We start from the raw sequence: 12,926 nt of genomic DNA, 5'->3' as shown, positions 1-12,926 counted from the left end.
TCATCCTAACATGTTTACAAACATGTTTAGCAACTATTTGAATAAAAAACAATATTAAAATTAAAGAAAATGAATTTTCAAATATCCAAAATTTCAATTCAAATTTTTGTTTTTTGAGTTTTAGTTTATTTGATCGAATCTCTTTCAACAGAAAGCTCATACAGTATCTAAGGAATGATTCTAAACAAAGAAATCATATAATTAAACCTAGAACAGATCAACCCGATCAAACTTAGAAAAAAAGTAATTTTCAATCATAAATCGAATTACACGGGTTCTCGATTCATACCAACAGTTAGAGAACACTCATAGGAGCTGTTGGAAGCTTTCTAGAAGCCTGGGTCGGAGTTGTGGTGGTCGGAGAAGATTTTCACAAAAATCAGTTCTTGGCCAGAATTCAAATCCTTGATTTTGATTATTATATGAGTTGATTGTTTGATGGATTGATAGAGAAACACTTAGGGACTATTTATACTAGTTTTAGGTCGGTCGAGGTAGGAGAATTCAAGTTCAATTCGTCGATTTTGTAGTTTATCCCTAGTTTTATCCTATTTGTGGTCGCCTATAGTTCTAGGGAAAAGTGTCAGTTCTAGCTATATGGTTAATGATCACGAAGATAAGACGAACATGTAGGAAGAAAAATCAAAGGATAAGACTAACTTACGAAGGAGATAACCCTTCTAGAAGAAACGTCAGAGATCGTTGCAGCCTGTTGCAGCTTACAAAGAAGATGATCAAAACGTCAAAGTTTTGATTTGTCTTAGAATGTGTCGTTGGCGTTCTGTTGCGTTCCATCTGCATTCGACGTTTTCAGCTAACGAATTTGACGTTCCGTTACTTGATTTGATGTGGATCCAGGCGCGTGCTTGCTTCGTTACAACGAGCTGCGTGGATGATTCCTGAGCGCTTGATGAAAATCTAGAGCTGATCCGATGGTTGAGGATCTTGCAGCATCAATTAAAAATAATTTTGATTGCACCCGATTATCAATTTTATTCTTAATAAAAATGGTTATTTGAAGTCGAATTTTAATCTTTTCTTGCGTTTTTTTTCACCAAAAATTTCAAAAAAATATATATTTTTGGAAACATAACAAAAACTATGTCCATTATTTTTATTTTTGGGTATTTTGAGGTATTTATTTAATTGTTTTAAGTCATAAATTATATATAATTTATGTTTAAAATCATAATTAAATAATTTTAATCCCTTTTTAGATTTAATTTGGGTAAATTATTATAACCTCAAATTATTTTTTGAATTTTCATTTAATTTTTCTAATTAGGGTTTACTTATCCCAATAATTAACCCTAACTTGACCTTTAATCTCTTTTTGAGTTATTTTGAATTAAAAAATTCAAAATATTATTTTAATATTATTAAAAATAATAATATTATTTATAAAATATGGTATGCCAAATTTTTATGCTTACAATATTATATAATTTTTTTCGTACTCATACCAAAAAAAATATAATAAAAATAATTATATCTCTTATCCTAATATAAAATAAAAATATTTTCTGTAATAATGATATTTATATAACATTATATATAATAAAATTAATAAAAATTTCTTATTTTATTTATTAAGTATGAAACAAGTTGAGTACATAATAATTTTTGTTGTGGAATTTTTTTTATGTTTTACGTGTGCATTCCACGTAAATTTACCAATATTTATTATAATGTTTAATTCAAGCCGACATTTCCAACATTACATTACACCTTTCAACATGATCTTATGCACTGAATCATCCTCCGTGGACAAATCTTTAGATTTTCTTACCAATTTTTGCATTATTCAAGCCGACATTCTCAACATTCGATTACACCTTTCGACATATATTCTCGATTCCGTTTCATCGCACACACATAATTATTTTTAGAGAGATTTGAAGCCTAGTCTTAAATATAAAATGTTAACACATTAACCCACTAGATCACTCATGATTATTGAAATAATTTAATAATTATATATATATATATATATTTTTGTAAGTTATATTTTGAATAATTATATATATTATATAAATTTTTATATTTATACCAAAAAAAAATCTAAAAAAATAATTATATCTCATATCATAATATTAAATAAAAATAATATATAATTATTATATCCTATTTTTTCTCAATATATTATATAAATTTATTAAATAAAATAATTTTTATTTTTATTTTTTTCTATTATATACATTATTATAATTAAAATATTTATATCCTAATTTATTTTTCAATATATAATAATGATATATTGTTACATATTTATTTATTTTTATATATAAATATTTATATCATATTTTTCCTATTTTTTTTAAAAAAAAAGTATGAAATAATTTTTTTGTGTTTTATATATATTTTTTATTTCTAATTTATATGTATATAATATTTGATTTAATAAGTTAAGCTTTTATTTATATATAAATATAATAAAAAAATATTTATGTAAAATTAATGATATAGAGATTATAACGTCATATTATTATTATTATTATTAATAATAATGTGGAACATTCATTAAATTTTGTGTAAAATTTAAAATATAAAATTTTATAATTAATTTAGTTGGTTAAAATATTTTACTTATTTTTGTTTTTGTTTTTGTTGAAAGTTTGAAATATACATATATTAATTTTTATTTTATTTTTAACTGTTTTATGTTTATGGGCGAGTCAACCCACAATCCGACCCAAATATTTATTTACTCTCATATATATTCAAATTAACCACAACTCTAAACAAAATAAATTTAAGCATATATATATATATATTATTTTTTTTTATTTTTTTTTGAGACGTCAAATTCGATTCAACTAAACATGATATCTCATTGAAAAAAACACTACATCTCAATTCAAATCTAAGTAATGAAAAGAAAAATGAGAAAATTAATTTTTACCTTTTCAGTTTTTTTTTTCTCTTTATGTAAAACTTATTTCACTACTTTAAACAATTATGTAAATCTTATTTTTTAAACGAACTACTATCTCTAAATCTTTTCAGTGAAACTTATTTCACTACTTTAAACAATTATGTAAATCTTATTTTTTAAACGAACTACTATCTCTAAATCTAAATTTTTAGTTCATTTCATTCTAGTGGAGCCCTTCCTATTGGAGAAAATCCTCCCAAATTCTTTTTGTATATTTGTAATATAGATTTATTTTTGTAATCACAACTAATTTAAATAAATTGATCTAACTATTGATGTATATTTATAATTCTCAAAATTTATGCCAATAATTCCCTTAAAATGTTTAAACTTGTCATATTACTAAAAAATTGACCATATACAACTTTTGATCACAATACAAAAAATTCACAATCTTACTTCTTTTTATCGAACAAAACCTTTGACTGGTAAAGTCATGGTGTCATGCCTACGTTGACTAAAGGAGACTTTCCATCCAATTATGTCCTAATCTATATTCTATATAAACAAATTACTTAATTAATATAAAAGAATATACAATTTAAACAAATTTGTATTCATATAATAATTAAAGAAAAATAAATAATCAAATAGACTCAATCAAATTACAGATTCATTGATTTTGCTTGGTGAGATTACTGCACCCATCCAGATTATATTGCTTTTTTTTTCTTCTTTTTTCTTTCTTTTCTTGATGACCTACATTTTAATTACTTTTATATATATATATATATATGGATTTCCAGTGTCTATTATAATTAAACATTTTCATCTACCTCCATTCTTCAAATGGAGAAACCATGCATATGGAGTCTGATAATTCTTGCCCAATTGTTCTTCTTCGGCAGCCATGGCGGTTATTTACCTAACTACAGGTTTGAGTTTTATTTGTAACAAATTGTGTCATTACTTGTAATCATTATACTTTTTAGATGTTTCGCCATGTTTTCGCGAAGGTTGTTTAAGTTTCGTCAAACTAAATATATGTTTTCAGAGATATTTTGGGGGATGACACGAGCCGTGAAGATGCACCATCCTCGTCTCTGAGTTTACATGTAAATCGTAACCAGGTAAATATTTATTTTATTTTAACAATTATAAGCTAAACTTACGATCTTTTATAAAAATATATTATTGAAATTGGCGTGTAGGTGATAATGTCCAACGGCATGGTGAGCGTTACATTTTCAAGCCCAGAAGGTGCGGTCACAGGAATTAAATATGGTACCATTGAAAATATACTTGATACAACTAATCGTGGGGATAATAGAGGGTAATTATTTACTTAATTCATATTTTTAATCTTAATAAGAATCAATTAATATATACTATGTTTTTTTATATCTTATATTAATTAGACAATTTACTAATGTTGTTAGATATTGGGATGTTGTCTGGAATGCTGATGAAGCTGGAAAATATATGTTTTATGATAATGAATTAAATGTTGATGTTGATGTTGATGTTGATGTTGATGTTGATGAAGAATCTAAGTTTTTTGATAGGCAATTAAATAAATCACCCACTGACAGGTATATTATTATTATTATTATTATTATTATTATTGTGAAATGAATAATTTAAAGACTTTTATTCAAAATTTCAGGCTTCGTGGTACAAGATTTAAGGTCATTGAGCATAATGAAGACCAAATAGAGATTTCATTTAGCAGGACATGGAATTCAAATGTTGAGGTTCCTTTAAATATTGATAAAAGGTTTATTATGCGCAGCAAAAGTTCTGGATTTTATGCTTACGGCGTATTCGAGCGTCAAAACAAATTTTCTGCGTCAAGGATTGACCAGATCAGGATCGTCTTCAAACTTCGCGAGGATTTGTATGTTAGAGCCATATTTTTTTTGTTGAATCAATTAATTATATTGGAAGAAATTATATATATGTTTGATAAATTATTAGGTTCGATTATATGGCCATTTCGGATAAAATACAAAAGGTAATGCCAAGTAGCCGTGAGCGAGCCAATGGTCAGGCCCTTAACTACCCAGAAGCGGTTAGATTGAAAAATGGGCAGGCAAGTAACATATACATTATATATATTTTTTTTTTCTAGCTAATTAATTAAATATATATTCTAACTAACATGTTATGCATTCATTTATAGGTTGACGACAAATATGAATACTCTTTGAACAATGAAGATAATCGTTTGCACGGATGGATAAGTAGAGAAAAAGGAGTCGGGTTTTGGATAATCACGCCAAGTAACGAGTTCCGAACTGGTGGACCTCTAAAACGAGACCTCACGTCCCATTGTGGCCCCACGGCACTATCTGTGAGTCTTATCGAGTTTTTGCTACTTCGTGTGAAAATATAATATATTAAGTTCTATTTATAATTGTGTTTTTCTTTATAGATGTTTGTTAGCACTCATTATACTGGACTTCCTCTAGCCATGCACTTCGAAAACAATGAACCATGGAAAAAGGTTTTTGGTCCTGTTTTCGTCTACCTTAACGCTAATAAGGAAACTCAATCAATGTGGGAAGATGCAAAAGCACAGGTATTATTCAATTGAGGAATGATATGAAGCACGACTTTGGGGAGCGACTCGTACAGCGAAAGTGACCTCGCTGTTATACAAAAGAGACCTCGTCCCTTTTGTATAACAACGAGGTCTCTTTTGTATAACAGCGAAATCACTTTCGTATAACAGCGAGGTCACTTTCGCTGTACGAATCGCTCCCCAAAGTCGTGTTCCTAATCATTTTTCTATTCAATTATTTTCATATCTAGACTCTAGAACAATTTTGTTACCTCCATTTTTATTCTAAATTTTTAAAATTGAATTTTCTTAGAAAAATGAAGAAATAAAAAGTTGGCCATACAACTTTCCGCGTTCTGAAGATTTTCCACACTCCGATCAGCGAGGAGCGGTAAGCGGAAAATTAAACGTTCGAGACGGGTGCGTAAATCCATGCCAACTAAAATTTTAATTACAAAGAAGAATGTGCTAATTAATTATTTTGTTGAACATATATATATATATTAGATCAAAAACTCTACAAGGTGCCCATGCTTATGTGGGATTGGCTAGACCAGGGGATGCTGGTTCATGGCAATATGAAAGCAAGGTTTATTTTTAAACTAATGTTATTTTTATTTATTGAATTCTTTGTTCATTTTGTTTATCTATTTCTTTTGTAAAAAAAAATCTTGTAGGGTTATCAGTTTTGGACTAGAGCAGATGATGAAGGGAATTTTATTATTGAAGGTGTTAGACCTGGAGATTACAACTTGTTTGCTTGGGTCCCTGGATTTATCGGGGATTACAAATATGACCGTAATGTTACCATTTCACCAGGTAATAATAATATGTTTGTGATTTATTCGTAATTATGGAGGTGGTCCGATTTAACTATATATGTTTAAATGTAGGATCCAAAACACATTTAGACAACATTTTGTACGAGCCCCCAAGGGTCGGAACGACTCTATGGGAGATAGGATATCCGGATCGCACTGCTGCCGAGTTTTATATCCCTCAACCTAATCCATACCATTCTAACTATTTGTTTAATGACTTCGACAAGTAAGAACATTTTTATTTCAATTCAATAAACACTAGATATATTGATTGTCTATATATCTTACATATGTTTTTTTTTGTTATATACGCAGATACAGACAATATGGACTATGGAATCGTTATACTAATATGTATCCTGATCAAGATCTAGTCTATACGATTGGATCTAGTGACTCCTCGAAAAATTGGTTCTTTGCTCATGTTACTAGGTGCTATATTTTTTTAAATAAGTTAGCTTTCATTTAGTAATTTATTCATTTATGGTTATGAAATTAACAACTAATTTTTTTGTAAAGATATTCGCAAAATGTGTTTGAAGGCACTACGTGGCAAATTGCTTTTGATCTAAAGAATGTTGAGAAAACGGGGAACTACACTCTCGTAGTGGCAATTGCAGGTGCATCCGGGGCTGAGCTACAGGTGCGGGCGAATAATTATGCAAAGGATCGACCATATTTCACAACTGGTTTGATTGGAACCGAAAATGTTATAGCAAGACATGGTATTCATGGACTTTATAGGCTCTATAGCGTTTCCTTTGGGGCAGACCAATTACTCGAGGGTAAGAATGTGATCTATCTAAAACAGACCAGAGGCAAAAGTCCATTCAATGGGCTCATGTATGATTACATCCGTCTCGAAGCCCCTTCTATAGGGAAATGATGAAGTTTGCGTCCAATTCTTGCAATGGTTTGTGTCGAAAATATTTATACAACAATTTTTGTTTTTTATTGTTCTTAATAACATGGAAATGTCTTACCAACATTTACAATATTTAAAGTAACATAATATATATACACATATTCTTTATCATTTCCCAAAGTCATTATATGCCAATGTTAAATTCCAATAATGTATGTATTTATCCTCTAATGGTGCTATATATCTTAATTACCTGTAAATGATCTTCATCTTTTAAATCAATATAGTCAAGATACTAAATATAAGATAACCAAATTATTAAGGTTATTTAACACTTCTTTTAAAAGAGAAAAAAAAACATTGTTTTAAGTTGAACTAAAGGGAATGATTTCGTGACTTCGTTCGTATAGTTTTTTAAATTCAAAAAATAGAATAAATTAACTGTCCTTTTAATAATTTTGAATTGCTTCTCTAGAATTGCATATTACTTATTTTAAATGCTAAACATATATATAGAGAATAATTCTTTAAGAATTTGATTGAAATTAGAATAAAGTATTTCATTTGTTTTATGGTTGATATATAACTGATCAAAAATTTTTGTAAATGTTTGTAATTGAAATTTGAAAATTTGATTATAATTAAGTGTTTCATCTAAAAATATGATATATTTAAGATTTTAAAAATAAAATAATATTCAACTTTTAATATTAATATTTAAAAATACAATTTATCAAAAACATCTTAAAAAAATTACTAAAATCAGCTCCCAAATGGAAAATAAACATGGATGCATAAATACCTTTACCGGCGCTATTTTATACGTCGCTATTTTCATTAAGCGCCAAATGATTGATTATCTAAAACTATTGTATTATCATGTTCTAAAGCAAGTTCTATTTAATAGATGACTATTTTTCGAGCATTTTTTTTTGTTAATGGGTATATTTTTAATTACATTTACTGATTAGTGAATAGTTTATTAATTCTTATTGATTTGTTTTCTTAATCTTTCTTGCTTCGTTTTGTTTGGTATGCTGAGTTCATCTCTCTTTATATACATTTTTTTTTCCAGATTAGGGTTTATTCCATATATAGAGTATGCTAACAACTTCATTTAAGGTGATTTCAGTAGGAATTGAACTAAATAGCCCACCTTCAAGTTCACAGCTCTTTTAACTTGAGGTAAACGAAGTGGGTTTTCCCTTTTATATTGTTAAGAGTTATTGTCTTGCATGTGCTATTTGTTCACACTATCCAGACACATTCATTAAAACAATTTCTATATGATAGAGATTTGAAAAAGTGCTATTTTGGTTGTATTTAGTGGGGGTCAGGTGGGGTTAGTATGCCCCATTTGCATAGATTTTAGCCTTGGGTCACCCATTCCATTCACTTATTTTATTTTTCTTCTGAAAATCTCCCTTTACTTATTTGAAAAGGTTTCTTAAATAGGACCCTTGTCACACCCTAGTGGGTTAAGTCAAGATTATTTTATGGAACAGGATTACAGAGCCTAATACCAAAGAGACCTCATTTTAATATAGAACATAAGATACTTATATTCTACCAGAGAGATCATCCTAGTAGTATTTTGGAAAAAAATTGCATTCATATCAAGTAGTGATTCATTGAAAGTTAAGTTTTCTATATTTTATTCATATCATGTAGGAATACCTAGCATGCATGCATGCCATAATCTAGCATTCATTCTAAGAGAGTGAATCTAAGATTATTCTACTTTGAAATGACAATCAAACCACATTATGAGGGCTTATAATTTTTTTCCCTTCAACTGCATAGTGTATGTTATCTTTGGCATCAGGTTTTTTGGTTGTTCCTAATAATCTTCTCTTATATGTACCATAAGTTGTAGTGATTAGACACGAAGTTGGCAAACTTCCAATGCGAATTGTGCAACTATAGTTGGGAAAATTCTGATTGTTTTCTCGTGTCAACAACTTTACCCTTCAATAAGAAATTGGGCCTTACGCTTTGAGATAATTTTATCAATATACGTGTCACGTCCCGAACCAAAACAAATGAGGCGTGCAGTTTCCGCATGTCATTATCCATACATAAGATGCTAGGCTAACAAAAAAAAAAATAAGTATTGACAAAATAGACTAATACTTTCATCAAACTTACCTAATTCTTTTACAATAAACTAAGACCTTCAACATTAATTCAAAAATAGATTATGACATATCACATTTTTATAAAAACTATTTTTTCATAGCACACTCTCTATACATCTTTACTAATACAAAATAGTTAAACTTCTTTACCAGCTAGTCTAATATATACCGTTTTCTTCCCAAACGTCATTCTAACTAATCCTTGTTTTTATCTGAAAGAAATCCATTTAAATGGATGAGCTAAACACGCCCAGTAAGATAATCACATCTTTCTACTGGATCAAAAATAATGTATAGCTTGATAGAAAACCAATTTTTAAATAGATGTATAAATTATTTATCACAACATCGTATATATATTATTATAATAGCTCTAGGATCAAGATAGTGAAGCAAAGAATTATTATAAAAATAGCTCTATTATTATAATCAATAATTTTGCAATTGAAGCAAAGAGAGCATACTATTTACATGCAACAAATACTTATCTTACATGTTTATGGCATTGTTCAGCATTTGTTTGGCGAAGAACGTGGTCAGACACCAGGGCCTGTGGATTGCAAGTCTTTTCTGTCTCCATTGAGAGTGGGCATTAATCCAATATCATTAGCTTCTTCTATTTGTTGATCATCATATTTCTTTTCTGTAAAAGAATGGCCAATCCCGGGACTGTGACCAGGTCTTGTGGGTCGAAAGTCTTCTATGTTCCCATTTTGAGTATGTTTGGCACCAACATCATTAGCTTCTGCAATTTGTTCACTGTCATCTTTCTTTCCTGTGAAAGAATGGCCAACCCCAGGGCTATGACCAGGCGCTGTGGGTCGAAAGTCTTTTATGTTCCCATTTTGAGAATGATTGGCACCAACATCATTAGCTTCTGCAATTTGTTCATTGTCGTCATTTTTCTTTCCTGTGAAAGAATGGCCAATCCCAGGGCTATGACCTGGTCTTGTGGGTCGGAAATCATCTATGTTTCTCACAAGCTTATGTTTGGCCTCGACTTCATTAGTTTCTGACATTTTTCTACTGCCAGTTTTCTCTCCTGTAAAAGCATGACGTTGAAAATCATTTATGCTTCTCATAAGCATAGGCTTTGCCTCGGGTCCATTTGCAAAAGAGTGGCCAATACCAGAGCTTTTCTGTGGAGTTGTAGGTTGGACGTCATTTTTGTATCCTATAACTGCAGCAGGAACTACAAGATTGAGATTATGTGGCATAGCTCTGGAGATTTCCACTTTCCCTTGGTTATTCTGTTTTTTTATTATTCTTTCATCTCCAATGAAAGCATAATCTTCTTTAACTAAGTTCAGCTGCCGAGTTTCAGCAGTTGTAAGGACAACCATAAGAACAAAAATGTAAATGTGTTGGATATATACCATAACTGGAGAAAGAAATATTTGAATGGTATGCTTATCGCTTGAATAAGAAGGCAGAATATATTAGAGTTGTGTGATAAGAAGTGATATGTAAACACTAGACTGTCCCTGTATTTATACTATTGTGCAGCTGCTCTTTTCAAGATTTCAGCCATAATTCCTTAAACTAGACTTATTGGAAAATTCCTGTAGTAAGTACAGTTTATCAAATCAATTATTGACCATTCTGATGATCAATTCAAATTGGATTTTGAAGCTTGAAAATTCTTATACATTGACCCTTTACTGTGCTATACTGCATTATTTGTATTTTTATATTTCTATTGGTTATGCAACTTTTTTCACAGATGGTCAAGGTTTAGGAACTATAAAAATTGATTATAATAACTGAAGCTAATTATAGCCGGCCCTTAAACCATCCAAGTGCACCAATAGACAGGTTATACTGTACTTCCACTTAATCTAACTTTATGAGGATGCCTCTCAGGATACCTACATCTTCATTACTTGACAAGTATAAGTAAATAAATACCTCTGTACATAAGTTTTTTTCTTTGAGAAAAGCATGTATACCTAAGTTAAAGTTCACTAATGTTTAAACTGCTATATTTAAATGATTACTGTTGTATAATTAAGTTCTGAAGATATGATAGTTTTAATATTTGAAATATTCACATTCCTTTCCTTGTTTAAACTATTCATCCTTGTTTGATACTGCTATGTAGAATTCCTTATTCTTACCTGAGTAGTTTTTTTTTGTAAATGTCAACTTTTCATTACAAAGAAACGCAAGATTGAATTACGTATGGAAGGGAGAAGATAAACAAAACCAAAATAACAGATGGAGAAAAAGTTTTCGAACAGAAGCAAACGCATAAAACATAAAGTCTTTAATTCTTTCAACTCCAAAACTTTTCTCTTAGAATGTTCTTTTATTCATTTATTTCCGGGTATAGCTTCCAATCGTCACTGAACAAGAAGGCTAAATGCCAATTCTTACCTGAGTAGTGATAGGTAAGGGCTGTTAGATGTGGTACACCATAGATCTTACACAGTATTTTGTGATGGTACAATGATACATGTAATCCTGTACAAATGCAAGACCATATTTCATTCATTAGTTAAAATTCCTAAACAAGTTTATGTTCTTAAATTTTTTCTCATTTCATCTACTTTATTATCAAGATGCATGACAACTAAAAATCTCATTACTATATTTGGAATACCACTAGAACCAAATAATACTTTTCGTTGTACTAACAGACAAGAAGTCATCACTTCTCATAAGTGGACAAATTTATTGTTTAATGGATGGTTTAGAATTTTTTGATGGTAGCTGGTATTTGACAAAAAAAAAATTGACATGTGAGAAAATATGAATGTGCTTATTTCCTAGATCTGTCCTTTTCATCTCAAAATTTATGTTTCCTGTGGAACCTCCATTCTTTTGTTTAACACGATTCAAACCATGGATGCTCATTCACTACATTATGGTCCATTATGGTTTACCAAATAGAACTGAACTACTAATGGTGGAGCTGAATCATTTTGTATATGTATTAACGAATCGAATGGCCAATGACATAGACACCATTGTTTTAACCCCCATTTCATGTTGACAGATAAACTTACCACAATATCACTCACACCCTCATTTTTTCATAAAAGTGGAGGGAATTATTGGATTAAAATTTTGTCATCTAAGTCCCTTAAACTCCTTCTAAACATCATGTTATCTTTTACTGCTACATAGAATCTGTAATAAGTTTGAGGCATAAAATTGATCCAAATATTTTATCACCCGTAAGTTGCTCAACCATGTTACTATTTATTGTATGTGGTGCATTTGAAGAATCTATTTTTCCAAATACATGCTGTTTGACATCATATAAATTTGAAATAGTTCATTTTTTGCATCTCAAATAATTTTCTGAAGTCTTGGATCTATCTAAAAGCTTAAGTTATTCTCCCTTCACATGTATCCACCATTTGCATGTGCAGACTATTCTCGAAATAAAGTACTTGAGATTAATTATACTCCATTAACCTACACACTACTGCTCACCTAAAACTGTATGGTGCTCAAGTTCTTTATTTGTTTCACTTATATGGTTATCTCATTAAAATCTTATATATCCTGAAATTATATCTGGTATTATTGTTCTAGTAAAATTGTATGTTTTAATGGTGTATTTGTGCTTTTTTTGTTGTTGGTTTACGATGTGCCTCTTACTGCATATTAGAAATTAGTGGAGTAGAGAAATCTTAACCTCCTATTTGTTTCATAA

General features: G+C 29.6%; 1 protein-coding gene across 1 annotated transcript; it reads left to right on the top strand.

The window, feature by feature from the left end:
• Positions 1-4,092: 4,092 nt before the first annotated feature.
• Positions 4,093-7,145, top strand: LOC124919916 (probable rhamnogalacturonate lyase B). Its single transcript, XM_047460285.1, has 12 exons — positions 4,093-4,208; positions 4,315-4,345; positions 4,522-4,772; positions 4,853-4,967; positions 5,058-5,228; positions 5,310-5,456; positions 5,752-5,858; positions 5,937-6,027; positions 6,116-6,257; positions 6,332-6,485; positions 6,575-6,691; positions 6,779-7,145. Exons 1-12 carry the CDS (start codon positions 4,093-4,095, stop codon positions 7,143-7,145), a joined length of 1,809 nt encoding a protein of 602 aa, XP_047316241.1.
• Positions 7,146-12,926: the final 5,781 nt, after the last annotated feature.

Source organism: Impatiens glandulifera, chromosome 1 (assembly GCF_907164915.1).
Source record: "Impatiens glandulifera chromosome 1, dImpGla2.1, whole genome shotgun sequence".
Classification (NCBI taxonomy): domain Eukaryota; kingdom Viridiplantae; phylum Streptophyta; class Magnoliopsida; order Ericales; family Balsaminaceae; genus Impatiens; species Impatiens glandulifera.
This window is presented reverse-complemented; position numbering and strand designations above follow the sequence as displayed.

Bases quoted from the DNA above. Each gene is read 5' to 3' on its own strand.
- LOC124919916 (XM_047460285.1), top strand. From the start codon at position 4,093: ATGTCCAACGGCATGGTGAGCGTTACATTTTCAAGCCCAGAAGGTGCG. The intron at 4,209-4,314 runs GTAATTATTTAC...TAATGTTGTTAG, and splicing joins AATCGTGGGGATAATAGAGG to ATATTGGGATGTTGTCTGGA. The intron at 6,692-6,778 runs GTGCTATATTTT...TTTTTTGTAAAG, and splicing joins TTCTTTGCTCATGTTACTAG to ATATTCGCAAAATGTGTTTG.